At 41.2% G+C, this 15,012-nt stretch overlaps 1 protein-coding gene across 1 annotated transcript in view; it reads left to right on the forward strand.

Moving 5' to 3' along the window:
• LOC105694884 overlaps positions 1-14,946 on the forward strand; it is a 63,721-nt gene extending 48,775 nt beyond the window's left edge. The window contains exons 5-7 of the mRNA XM_012416009.2: positions 11,688-11,869; positions 12,318-12,449; positions 12,712-14,946. Of these exons, the coding sequence (XP_012271432.1) occupies positions 11,688-11,869; positions 12,318-12,449; positions 12,712-12,856 (459 nt within the window). The 3' untranslated portion in view covers positions 12,857-14,946. The remainder of the gene's footprint in view (positions 1-11,687; positions 11,870-12,317; positions 12,450-12,711) is intronic.
• Positions 14,947-15,012: the final 66 nt, after the last annotated feature.

Raw genomic sequence — 15,012 nt, forward strand, 5'->3', positions numbered from 1 at the left:
AGATCGCCCTTGAAATTTCTCGGATTAATTCTCCGTTAACTTTTACTAAATCCCTCTTCTCTTAAATTAAAAATAAGGAGAATTAGAACTTTAGAAATTACGTTTAAGTGGATCTGTCACTTCGTTCGAACCGATACATCATCGATCTCCCGACGCGATCTATAGATCGCCTTTGAAATTCCTCGGATTATTTCTCTGTTAACTTTTACTAAATTCCTTTTTCTCTTAAATGAAAAATTACGAGAAGAATTAGAACTTTAGAAATTACGTTTAAGTGGATCTGTCACTTCGTTCGAACCGATACATCATCGATCGCAAGTTCTATCGATCACTGAGATGTGATCCCCGGGGAACTGTCCGATAAAGGGGTGCATTAAATATCCCCTGATTTATCGATTAACCGTGACCGGAAGTGCATAAGTACTGCAATTAAGTCCTCGGGCTAACCGGGACTTATGCTCCTCATATTCTTCTTCGGAGTTGGTTTCGTCGTAACCGGGATCCGAGATAATTATGGATCATTTTAAAATCGGCCCCAATTAACGATTCCGGTGTAATCGTTCCGTTATAATTCGGCAATTTCGAAATTGATTCCCCCTTACGTAATATTTCATTACATCAACCCCACAGCTGTGTCCCTAAAAAAAAATGAAAAAAAAAATACAAAACGCAAAGCGCCTAATTGTTTCATTAATGTAATATATTTCAAACAGTGATACATTCTTGGGATTTGTCGAGATTTAGTCGAATTTCTATAAAAATGCATTTTGGGGTTATCAACTCTGATAATCATTTTGTCGATTTATTATAAATGTCAACATTTGTTTTTTTATCACGAGATCGACGTCGTTTGGCGGCCAATTTTCGAAGTCGGAGCCAAATTTCGGTCTTTTTAGGGCACCGTACTTTCGGTAATGACTCGTTGTACCGAGAGGTAAAACGCAGCGTTAAAGTTCGGTACCAACGCCGTGGGCGTACAGCGATCCCCAGTATTACGTCGACTTTAACGAGCGATCCGATCGTATTAAACTCGATTTATTGTCGATCCAAGCCACCCGATACTGCTCCCTGAAAACACGCCCCAGAACACTAATTCATCGCGATTTTCTCCTACAGCTTCATACTCGGCTTTCAAGTGCAGACCCTGACATTTGCTCTTCCCCCTCTAGATAAGGACCGCTTTAAAAAATCGAATATCCGCAGCGAAAAATCGGTTGAAAAATAATGTCATATTTTGCGATTCAGTAATTTTGATTTTTATCTCGTTCGAGGAAAATTTTAAAATTTATATTAGCTGTCAGATGAGGATCGCTTAAAAAAAAAAAATCGAAAATCCGCATCGAAAAATCGGATGAAAAATAATTTCATATTTTGCGATTCAGTAATTTGATTTTTATCTCGTTCGAGGAAAATTAAAAAATTTATATTAGCTGTCAGATGAGGATCGCTTAAAAAAAAAAAATCGAAAATCCGCATCGAAAAATCGGATGAAAAATAATTTCATATTTTGCGATTCAGTAATTTGATTTTTATCTCGTTCGAGGAAAATTAAAAAATTTATATTAGCTGTCAGATGAGGATCGCTTAAAAAAAAAAAATCGAAAATCCGCATCGAAAAATCGGATGAAAAATAATTTCATATTTTGCGATTCAGTAATTTGATTTTTATCTCGTTCGAGGAAAATTTAAAAATTTATATTAGCTGTCAGATAAGGACCGCTTAAAAAAAATCGAATCTCCGCATCGAAAAATCGGATAAAAAATAATTTCATATTTTGCGATTCAGTAACTTGAGTTTATATCGTTCGAGGAAAATGTAGAAGTTGATATCAGCTGACAGGGAATTGAAGAGGAAAACTTCCAGACAAAAAGTCAATAATAAAATATGAATCTTAGGGGAAGGGACATCCTTTGAGGAATTGTTTATTTTTTTCTTCCGACGATTGTTCATTCAAAACGGCGAAATCGAGACTCAGGCCGAGTTGCTCGGTATCGATTGTCCCATTCACAAAAATCCCCGGCGCCTTCGCCGCTCTTCTTTTTGCCCAGGTGGAAACTGGTTCCACGTCTTGCCCATTGACTTTTAAATGAAATACACTCGCGTACACTCCTGGTAGAGTGCAAGGATCCTCCTGCAGGATTCTGAAGATTACTCGGCCGCAAAACGATATCCCCGAGTGTCCTGTTCGGCCACTAATTCCCCTGGACCCTTTCTTTTCACGAGGGACTCTGAAGTTGGTATTACATTTGGCTGTCGACATTTTTTAAATAATTTTTCGGTTCATCGCTCAATTTTTTTGATTCATTATTGTTTGATTTTCATAATCGAAATAATTGTTCGAATATAAGATTTCTCGGGAGATTGAATTTTTTTAAGGAAATTATGGATTAGGTGTGGGAGTAACGTAAGAGCATACCGTTTATCACCTTAATCCGATTGATCGATTATCGTTAGTTGACAATCATCGGACAGGTGTTGGAGGTCCGTAGTAATGCAGAAGTATGAAATCACGGGCGTGCACTCGCAACAAGGTAAAAAGTGCGTTCATAAATCGACGGACTCTGAAGTTGGTGTTACATTTGGCTGTCGGCATTTTTAAAATAATTTTTCGGTTCATCGATCAATTTTTTTGATTTTCATTTTTTAAATAATTGTTCGAATATAAGATTTCTCGGGAGATTGAATTTTTTTAAGGAAATTATGGATTAGGTGTGGGAGTAACGTAAGGGCATACAGTTTATCACCTTGATCCGATTGATCGATTATCGTCAGTTGACAATCATCGGACAGGTGTTGGAGGTCCGTAGTAATGCAGAAGTATGAAATCACGGGCGTGCACTCGCAACAAGGTAAAACGTGTGTTCATAAATCGGCAAATCGGCCGTGAAAATATCAACGAAGGTACGTCTGTCGCGATATCGATCGGTATTGGTAATCGATTTGCCGTATCGGAGCGAGAGCACTCCCAGCGAGCACGTGCTGACCCAGTATCGATATCCATTGATTTATGCGTGGCTTTAATCGCATTTAACAGGAATCATTGAGCGAGATGAGAACCTGTTGACGATCGTCGTCGCCCGAGGGAAACGGGATTTCCCACGGATAAAACCTGCTAATAAATTCCCCTAAAAATGTACAAACAATTGCCGACATTAATGAGAATTTCTTTCAATTCGAAAGAAAATTCTCTATACGGTTTTATATATTTTTAATCATTCCAGGAGGGAGTTCTACGGGGGAGCTTTTTAGTCTCTCGAGTCAACCGAGGTGGAGGAGAGTGATCGAATTGCAGATTTATTACAAATTAGGAGGTTGTTTTTTCAAGGTACTTGGAATCACGTGGTCCGGGTTGCTGTAATCAGAGGAGCATTTGTACGCTGGGTCGCTTATGCACATGCAAATATGCTAATCGGAGTATCGATAATTCATGAGAGGGTGCCCACTGATTCGACAAATTTCCGATCGATCACTCGATGTTAAGCCACTGTATAAATTCGTGTCCCTTGACAAATCTCTAGAGTCCTTAAATTGTAGTTTTATTAATACTCGTTTCTTCCTTAATTTCTGAAATTAATTCTGTTTTGCCGATTCGGCGGAACCGAACGGAGTGTCTCCTTCTCCTCGATCTTTCATGGCGGTCGTAATGCACCCCGTTGTCATTTGCATAGAAACCCCGAGATCTATGCAGGATCGCTCGTTGCGAAATGCACGATCGTAATAACTCACACAGCCCGAGTCCTGTCCTCCTGTGCAGGATATCTCAACGGGTTGATCTAAAAGGCCCCGGAGTCTTTGAATACATGAATTAAAAGGATATCCTGGTAAGTCACGCCTTTCGAGACTGACCCGAAGGACCTTTTGCTCCTCCGCGATCCTTTTCTGCATTTTTCCCGATCGACAGTTCCTCCTTCTTCGCGACAAACCAGAGAATTTTCTCCTTTACATAAACAAACTATAAATTATCAGACAAATATGTGCCCATAATTATGAAAGTGGTCTAAGTCAAAATTAAAAAAAAAAAAATGACTTTAGCAGTTATTTCACGCCATATTATTTCAAACGGAATTAATTCAATGGAATTTCGAAACAAAAAATATATGACTTGGACCACTTTCATAATTATGGGCACATATATCTTTACGAAATTAGGATTTATTCACCAGGAAGTCCGGGATTACATTTTTCTTTTTTTCTACAAATTATTATTCGTTTATCGGGAAATCGGAAAGTATGATTCCCAATAAATCAGCAGTCGAAATCGCTTTCCCTCTTCTGACAGAAGCCTGATATTAAAAATTCAACTGACAAGGTGGGAATAAATTGCGATTTTCACGGAGGCTTCCAACAATTAAAGGACCTTTTGCTCCTCCGCGATCCTTTTCTGCATTTTTCCCGATCGACAGTTGCTCCTTCGCGACAAACCAGAGAATTTTCTCCTTTACATAAACAAACTGTAAATTATCGGAAAAATATATTTTTATCAAATTAGGATTTATTTACCAGGAAATCCGGGATATAGATTTTTTTTTTTCTTAAAATTATTATTCGTTTACCGGGAAATCGGAAAGTATGATTCCCAATAAATCAGCAGTCGAAATCGCTTTCCCTCTTCTGACAGAAGCGTGATATTAAAACTGCAACTGGCAAGGTAGGAATAAATTGCGACTTTCACGGAGGTTTCCAACAATCTCTCCTTGGATTTTCACATTCTTCCCAGTTTCGCCTGAGAATCCCATGATGAATTTTTATGCAATTTTTTATGAAGTACCAGTTATCAATTTTTCCATTTTCCAACAATCTCTCCTTGGATTTTCACATTCTTCCCAGTTTCGCCTGAGAATCCCATGATGAATTTTTATGCAATTTTTTATGAAGTACCAGTTACCAATTTTTCCATTTTCCAACAATCTCTCCTTGGATTTTCACATTCTTCCCAGTTTCGCCTGAGAATCCCATGATGAATGTTTATGCAATTTTTTATGAAGTACCAGTTATCAATTTTTCCATTTTCTTAAGCCCGGTAGGTCGAGTGATATCTAATTCGCGCCGAATTCGGCGCGATCGCTGATCGATAGAGATCTCGATCGGCGACGGAACGCCCATCGATAATTGCATGCAAATCGATTTGCGATCGAGTACTCGACTAGCTGGGTGGTAGCGAACGGGTTCGATGTACAACCGAGTGAATTTACTGCCGACACCTGATCTCGGGGAATCCTCATCGTGATAAACCCACAATCATTGACTTTATCGCGCATGAGCATACGCAGGGAATAATAATTAATCCAGTACTTGGATAATGAAATATCTTAAATTCTATGTAGACATCCATATCTCTAGAAATCCCAGGGAAGATTGAAACGGGAAAAGGAATACTAATTAAGCAAGAAATAATAATAGGCACTTGCGCGAGAGATCTTCATTCGTTGACCACTAATTACCGATGAATAATTAGAGGAAAATTGCGCAGATCTGCACGGTGAATGGAGTTGGAAAATTGCCTTCCTCGTCCTTTTCCTATCGGGGGATTTATTTCGCCCCGGAGTTTGCTGCCTTTTAATTTGCATTTTTCTTTTTTTTTTTTTTCTCGTCGGAAGGAGTACTCGTGTGCTCGAAATTTGCGCGCGGAATTGATCGCGTACGTTTCGGAATTTATGGATTGGGCAAAAAGAAATGGTAAAAGGGCCGAAATATTTGGACAGTCCGCCGAGCTCGGCAGGTGTTTCGAGGGCATAATCGATTTTGCGAGATGCATCTTAAATCACGAGGGAATTCCGAGAGAGAAGGAGCCCTCGCCCGAGGGATGGACGGGAATGAGAGTGGCAGGAAAGGGGAGAATTTATCGGGCAATATTTTGCGATTTATTGTTTCTCCGTCTCTCAGGGTTAATTGAGAATTTTCGTACGCGTCGAGTACCTTCCCTCTTAATTTTGCATCCGCGAAAACTTGCGACCTCGTTCTTCGTCTAAGAATTATCAGCTGATTTTCTTTCACGTACTTTGAAAAGTTAATTCGGTAGCCTCGGGAGAGAATATCCCGCAGGACATTTTCTAAGAGATTTCGCGAGTGTGAAATTTTTCGCCTACGACTTCAGGATCTCGCGTAGACTAAATACAAGAGAGGAAGCTGAGAAAGCCAGACGTAACACCGAATGATATCACAGATCTTGTTTCATCCTCGGGGATTTTCATGATCCCCTTTCTGGAGCCGGTAACGCGATCCTCTGTACGTTTGGCGCCGGACTGCAATTAAAAATTATCACGAGGAAAGAAGTGATAAGAGCCCGAAGAGTTCCCCACCTCTCGCGGGATCATTCCACGTAGACGTATGAAATATTAATAAATTCCTCCCTTCGCTGATATCTCTATATAAAAATATATACTATTTATTAGCGTCACTTTATACCCGTAATTTGACTGCATCGGGGATTTCGCAGTTACTCGATTACGCAGGTATTTTAATTAACCTCCTTTCATATGCGATACATTTCTCGGCGAATCCAGGAGAGCTGTTCATCTCGGCTAGAAGGGAGAATATTGGCCTGCAGAAAGATTGCACTAATTCGTTAATCACCCCTGACTAATAGCATTACTCGATGCATCTCGGTATCAAAGTCGCCCTCGGAGTGCCTTGCAGGCTAATCGGCCTCGACTGCATCCTATGGCATAGCTACATGCATATGGTATGTCCCGAAGACATAGTACAGAGATAGTATCGCCTGCAGCGTCTCACCGCAATAGCTATCGGGTAATCCTATTAGGGAGAAGAATTAATGATAGAAGAGGGAAGAGTCGCATCTCTTCCGGAGGTACCGTTTTGCGCAATTCCAATGAGGATCACTTGTTCAGAGTCATCAAACTGGAGGCAGTACTAAAATCCATCAATTAACGAAGCCAACCTTTCAAATAATCAATAGGAAAATTTCTTGCAAAATCGAAATTATCCTCCTCCAATTTTAACGCACTTTCGCGACAACAGGAAAATTTCTTGCAAAATCAATTTCAATAGATTTAAAAAATTTAACCGCAATTCCCCGAGAAAAGGCAATTTGCAATCGAAATTATCCTCCCCCAATTTTAACGCACTTTCGCCACGACAGGAAAATTTCTTGAAAAATCGTCAAAATTTAGGTGATTTTTTTAGTCGGTTTAACCACTTGTTAAGAGTCATCAAACTGGAGGCAGGACTAAAATCCATCAATTAACCAAGCCAACCTTTCAATTGATTTTCAAAAATTACCTACAAATCGCCAACAAAAGGCAATTTGCAATCGAAATTATCCTCCTCCAATTTTAACGCACTTTCGCGACAACAGGAAAATTTTTTGCAAAATCGTCAAAATTTAGGTGATTTTTTTAGTCGGTTTAAAAATTCACTCTCGTTTATAATCCTATTAGGGAGAAGAATTATCAAACTGGAGGCAGTATTAAAATCCATCAATTAACCAACCCAACCTTTCAATTGATTTTTAAAAATTACCTACAAAAGACAACTTGCAATCGAAATTATCCTCTTCCAATTTTAACGCACTTTCGCGACAACAGGAAAATTTCTTGCAAAATCGTAAAAATTTAAGTGATTTTTTTATTCGTACTAAAAATTCAATTTAAGGTCTGGAATATTGAAGCTTTGGCATCGTAGGGCAATTTCGATGAAAAAAGGAAGAAGCGACCCTCGGGAAGTCGAGCTCGAGAGGATGCCGAGGAAATGCGGATTTCTTCGAAGGTATTTACGCGGCCAGTTTTGCGGGATAAGCGAAAGGGATTTCACGCCGTCTTTATCCTGGCATTCGTGCGTAATGGCCGAGCAGGAGAGAGAAAGAGAGGGACGATTGTATCGGCTTACGATTCGAGTACTTCTTCTCTTCAGGGTCTCCATTAATCGTCCCGCAGCGACAGATCCTGAAGAGCGCACACGCAAGGGACACGTTACTCGCACACGCGGATCGGCCGCATGCGATTTACATAAATCTCTCGAATGATACCTAGGAAATGGTTATTACAGGATTTATTTTTACAAGATTATATTTACAAGAAAAAAAAAATGTAGAACGTCGAGCATTAAAAAGAGAAGAAGATACATATACATAAAAATCCCCTCGAAATATGAAATATCTGAGGTACAATAGAATTTCTGTAAAATACATAAATCCTATTATAATGACATAAATTGTAATAAAATTTCGATCATTTAATGAAATTCATTAGATGAGATGGAATCTCGACATTCGCGGCGAAAGTTATTGGATATTTAAAAGTGATTGTTTTGGAGGAACTCCCCAATTAAATTCCCTTTCCCTGGAATTACCGATTTTATTCTCTGTACCTTGTAATTACGGGCTAATTAAAGGAGCAGCCTCGCGGATCGAGTCATTAGTTCTTCTCAATAATTTCTTAATTCGAGGGAGGGATATCTTCGAGGCGGGTTCATCGGCCCCGACCTCTCGGCCCCCTCACGGAGTCATTTAATTATCCTCCTGTAAGTGCACCGAGAGGAGTTAGTATCTCAATGCTCGCGAAATATGCCCACGTGCAAGTGTGCACCGAGACGCACCGCACTGTAGGTACTCAAAGTAAGTACCTAAGGTGAGCAAGCCTCTCGCAGAGTGTACGATCGCGTACTCGAGACCGAGGTACATATCGCGTACAATGAGCGATTCTATCCCCTGGTAATTCAATCCCCCTCAGGATCTCCTATAAGGCAAGGATCCACCAGTAAATCCGAAAAATAACCATTCCCACTGAAAATAAAAAAAAATTGCCCAGTGCAAAATATCCCTTTTTCATGGAATATATTTTCTTACACGGGGTCTTTTGTTAAATGCAAAATTATGTTCTCCACGGTGCAGTTCAAAGGCCCCGAGTGCATATTTTCTCTAGTACACGAGGGGAGGAGATTTCGAGGGAATTGATTATTCATAAAACAGGGTGGGGTGGCGAACTTTGGAAAAGTCGAGGTACACATAAGTCTCCGTACTCGCCGGATGAATTACGCTCGCGAGTACCACGTAATGCACTGTCGCATAATGCACCGGGGGGAGCAGAAGGGTCGTTTCGCATGCCACGGGAAGATGCAAAGGTACGACGAGTGCTCGATTATGTGCTCGATTATGCACCGGTAAGCCCGAGTACATATACGAGTTTCCACGTACATGAAGGTAATGCAAAGGCGGCGTTGCTGTCGCCCATGGCGGTGGTTTACGCCCTCGTCGTTATGGTGGGTCACCACCTATGGCCACCCCGTTAAAAATGCATGGAAATTTCATACATTCTCGGCATCCAAAGTCACGTTAAAATTCCATTTCATACGACGATTGACATTAATATGCAACGCCCGAACGTAATGAATTTACGAACGGCGATATTTTAAACCGGCTTGTCAATTTATGATACGTGGAAATTAATTTCATTATACGCGGATATTTATGGATTTGAGAAACTGCGTGTGAATAAAATTCCTGATAGACGTTTCATGAATTTGTTCGGGTTTTTTTGTTTTTTTTAATAGTGCATGGAATATTGACAATTTTTTGTCGCGCGGGGGTGATGGGGAATTTTTTCATTTCTGTGGATTTACCTGGGGATGGAAATTTTTAATGCAGGGGAGGAATAGACATTTATGAAGGCCTCGGAAGAAGCGCCCGAAGGCCTCTCAGAAATGCGAGGTGAATTTCGGAATTCAATTTACCCGGGAATTCAGCAGTCGTCGGACTTGGTTCATTAGCATATTCGTGGTGTTTCGCTCGAGGCACCTGTTCTTCAATGAACTGTACGCGAGTACTTGCGTATGCAGTTACCCAACCAGGGTAAACTCGTACGAGAACTGTAATGCATGCCTTCGTGTATGCGGAGAGATGTTCCTTCTTTCAATGGCGGCGCGCGGTTTGAATTCCGCTCGGCGGGTCTATTCAAAAGCGGCAAGAGAATTTCTTGAATGGACGCGACGAGGTTAACATTCGAAAAAGAGATCCTTTAGAAACCTAGGAATACCGAAGAAAATTCATCATCAGGCGATTTAATATTAATTTCACTGGAATCTCCTGGAACGCTCATTGCCGAATTAAACCCATGATTAAATTGCAATTTTCTATCGGCGTTTCGAGTGCTTTACAGCTGCACTTATTCTCCCAATGAAGACTTGTCTTCTCTTTTTGCATGTTGAAAGGCGATTGGTCTCATCTCGGGAACAGTGGGACCAAAGTGAGCGAAATTTACGAGCGGAACTTTTCAGTACCGCGTTTATCGCGGCGAGGCGATCGGGGATTTCAATCCGGCCGACCTGCACAGGCAATGACGAATTGCCGCATCCCTGCAGATCAGATTTACGAAGGAGAATAGGACAGACGGCATGAAGATGTCCCCTGTACAGATGATTATAATTACTCCTCGACTTCCTCAAGCGAAGATAAAACTAAATTAAGGGAAGATTAAGTAACCAGATCGATGATTATAAATTATCTTTCAAGTCATATTTCGGATTCGACGTGGATATACGTTCACCTTCGAGGTACTCCTTGCGTTCGTGCGCGTTGGATGTCTCAATTGAAAAGTTGTCACAATACCCCGCAATTGCGATGATTATAATTACTCCTCAACTTCCTCAAGCGAAGATAAAACTAAATTAAGGGAAGATTAAGTAACCAGATCGATGATTATAAATTATCTTTCAAGGCATATTTCGGATTCGACGTGGATATACGTCCACCTTCGAGGTACTCCTTGCGTTCGTGCGCGTTGGATGTCTCAATTGAAAAGTTGTCACAGTACCCCGCAATTGCGGATAATGCCGAGGTGGATTTATAGGGTGGATCGCCGGAGGGCAGTCGTAAGAAGTTAACGGTGCACCGCAGGATCACCGTGGATCATCGTCGATCCCGGATGATGCATCGCCGGCATTACGGATCTTATGCAAATTGCATCCGCGCAACTACCTGCGTGGAGTCGTTCCGAGTTTCGCCATTTTTCCCGAGTAAAAAAAAACGAATATGGGGTAATAAATTCTTTCAGGGGGGGAATAAATAAGAAATTACAGAGAGTAGTCGTCACCTCGAGAGGTGCAGTTGAAAGGACTCGGTGACGTGTCGCAGCCGCACGTGCGGGAAATTCCAGGTGCATGTTGCACATGCAACCGCACCTCGCCGAGGAATCCCATAAATAGTTCGGACGTCTCGAGAGCGATCTATCGATCGCCGTTGATCTCGGAATCGTTGATTACGTGCCCCGGGACCATTGTCGGTTTTCTGGGTGATCGACGCCCGGCGTTTTCTCGCAATTCCTACACAAGTGCCGACAAGTGCAACCAGTTGCACCGAGAGGTGCTGCAATTGTCTTTCGCGATCCGGGAATTCCACGGGGTCAATCGCTTCCGTCCTGGAACAATCGAAGCTGTCCCATTAATCTCGTCCGTTCCAGATTTCTCAATCGTTCGCAATTGTTCCGATATGACGGATCGACCGTGGGAAAAATTTCGAAATCCAAGTGACAGGCCGTAAAATTACATAACGAAAAAATAAAAAAATAAATAAAAAATAAAACAGGAGCGTCAGGGAATTTACGTTCTTTAAATTTCACCCCAGTGAGAAATATTTGGAATTTTCCTTAGACTAGAAATTTGAATTCTTAGTAATTTTCCGAAGTCGACGTTGAGGTATTTATTAATTTTCTCGGTTTTTACATTTTTTTTACAGACCACCAGCGTGAGCGGGGCGAGCGTGGTGGAGAAGCTGTCATTCTACAACCACACCGAGTGCGAGTGTCGTGAAAAGACGGAACATGACATGTCAAATGACAAGCCCTTCGAGCCGGACTATACAAGGCATCCCCCCCCTCTGCCCCCGCAGAATATCCGACGTCCACCCCAGAGGAAACCGTGAGAAACATTTAATGATAAATATCACTAAACATTTAACATCATTTCAAATCCCCTAGACTGTCAATCCAGGATTACGATTTAATTCCCTAGGAATTAAAAATGAACTTTATTATCCCAAGTAATGCCCTTTTGGAGATCTGTATTGTGAATGAGGGGAGGTAAGACGCCTTTGATCGAGTGAAATTTTCTATCTACTCTCTCGCGGAATTTCTATATTAATTTACCTCGAATAGACGATTTTAACACCTCCGGGAGGTTTCGCGTTACCTTAATCCGGCGTATAAATCCCGAAGGTGCGAGCGACGTTCGTCTCGACGTCTAGAGGCGTACAATTAAATTTTGATTGACGATCGGCCGTAAAATGTCGATACGAGGGAAGCCTCGTTAAGCCCGCGACTCTTTAGACATGTCTGATCGCTAAACTCGGATTTACTGATCCAATCAGGTGCCGATGTCCCTCGGAGTTTACGCCGAGGATTACGCCGGAGGGGGAGTGCCAATGCAACTGTTTCGAAAATGACCAAGACTGCATCAAAGCCAGGAGAGGAAAGGGTTACTTCTCCCTGAGAGACAGATTGTGAGTAAACCCCAAAAAAATCTACACAAACCAAATTCATTAAATCATCAGCAAAGAAAAATCGGCTCATTCGCCAAAATCGTTCCACTGCATTTGCTTAATTTTAAGAAAACGCTTCCGTCGAGCGAATGGAATTTCCTTCGATGGATTAAAGTGTTTTAGTTTAATATTCCGTTGGTATTGAGATTGTTAAGGTCTTGACGGTTTTTCTTCTCCTGGATTTCTTTTGAGATGACTGATGGCATTTTTTTCCGATTTTTAGGTGCATCCAAAATGGCGAATGCGGACTTCCCATGTGCGAGTATGGGGAATATATGAGGCGGCAGGGGAAATGTCCTCGGAAGAGGGACAAATTCGACGCTATCGCGAATCACCACCGGAATCTCGGACACAGATTCAGGAGGTAGAGAAGATGATTAGAAGAGCGAGACAGTGCTAAGAGGAAGAGGAACGATGGTGCCATTTTCTCCAAGTGCCTGCCCAGAGAAAGAGACTCTGTTATCATCGGGATTACCTACCACTGCGAGCTTCCGACGACCCCTGATTAATGATCCTTCGTAATTTCTACCTTTTCCTATTTTTTCCTATTTTTTTCTATTTTTTTTTGAGCCTCCAGGACGAGTCGCAAGCTCTAAGTGCCAGTGATCGAAGTCGTCAGTCCGTAAACGACCGCAAAGCTACCGCCATTTTATTTTTACCCCTTCAGATTTATTTAGACATCCAAGGATATCCGGACGTCGGCGGATATCCTTGGACGCGAGCGACAGGACATCCGAAAGGATTTTACATGGGTACTATTGTATTTTCGAGACACCTCGAAGATATATGACGAAGAGCATCTTGAGGTCCGAGAACGTTCAGACTGGATTTCTTCCCTCAAGATTCTACGAGAAGGATAATTATCCTGGAGGATGTCCGATGGCTCTCCTTCGTACGTATAGTAATTTCGAAAAAGTCCTCGGACACGAGCCTAGTCTGAGGCCCTGTCATTGTTTCTGCGAGCAGGATATCTTATGACACGTCCAAGGACTCGAAGGTCCTGCGGAGATACAAGGGAAGATAGCTCCTCGCAGAATCGCGGCTGGTCCTTACTATGTAATCGCATATGTTCTTTTTTTTTATTTCTACCCCTAAGAGAAGAGTCCCCTCCCCGCCCTTATTGTATTTAATCGAGCATTAACTCTCCCCATGTCGCGTTTATTAATTTAATATTTAATCGGTAGTCCTTAATCCTTTCGCGTACGCTAAGGAAACCGCGACGAGGGACCTCGTGACTGGAATTTTCCAGGATGCGTCATCGACATCCTTTTACTTTAATTCTTCGAGTGATTTAAAAGGAACATTTTGTTAACCAGAAATTGTACAAAGTGAAGTCAATTTTTGAGGAATTTTTCTGGAGAATTTTCCAGGATGCGTCATCGATATCCTTTTACTTTAATTCTTCGAGTGATTTAAATGGAATATTTTGTTAACCAGAAATTGTACAAAGTGAAGTCAATTTTTCGTGTCAGTTAAAAAAACAAAAAAAAAGAAGGAAGAAGTGCAACGCTTAATTTATGCAACTTCTGATCCTTGGATGTCCGACCTTGGCCTGTGCGAAATCGCACAAAACGAACAATGTTCGCCGTTTATGGAGATCCATGGACAATAAATGCCTTCTTCAATTAAACAAAGAATTCCATTCAGCCAGTCCTCGAAGGCCAGAAGTCTCCAAGGACTAAATGACAAAAGTTGATGCAAATAAATTCATAACAATGAAAAATCGTCACGCAAGGTGCGTCGTCCTTCGTCGTCGAAAGAAAAAAATGAAAAAACAATACTTAGGAAGGAAATCCCTCGAATAGTCTCCCCAATTTGCGACCAGGACTCGCGTCTCCTGATCCTGTGTATAAAGGAGTTTTTTACGCTTTTATAAATATAAAATAAATATACCGAATATATAAATGTATAGATAAATGATAGCGTGGACGTACGATATAAGCGAAGGCCCAGGACGAGGTATAATATGCAATTGCAGTTGTTTCCTGATAAATGCATGAACGGGGAATTTAATTTGGGGAAAACGAGCGTTTTTCGAAAATGCTCTCGAAATTTTCCCCCCCTCCTCTTTCTTTTTGCACATTTTTCGGGGGGCGACTGTATCGACGTAGGACTATTTAATCAGCGATGGCTATAACGCGCGATTAACATCGTTGCGGTCAAATGTATGCTTAGATTCGCTGATTGTTTATCTCTTGATGTGCCCGCGCATTCTTTCTTTTTTTTTTATTTAGTCCCTTTATTAACGAAAAATCCGAAAAGTGCGACTAAAGTAGGACGGAAAAATTGCGACGTGGGATTTCGAGTCCGTACAATACGAAGCTGACTTTGTATTATTACTTTGTAGACCGTCGTACTAGCCACCGAGTATAAGTGACTTTTAAATAAATATATATATATAGTTAGGAATATATATAGAGAGATTACGAAATGTGAATCTGTATAAATAAACGCATAAGGCGAGCTCGTTTAATAAAATGCAGCTTTAACTGGACGTTTCTCGTGGGTTATTAATTATCAACTT

Source organism: Orussus abietinus, unplaced genomic scaffold (assembly GCF_000612105.2).
Source record: "Orussus abietinus isolate OABI.00-Male unplaced genomic scaffold, Oabi_2.0 scaffold79, whole genome shotgun sequence".
Lineage (NCBI taxonomy): Eukaryota > Metazoa > Arthropoda > Insecta > Hymenoptera > Orussidae > Orussus > Orussus abietinus.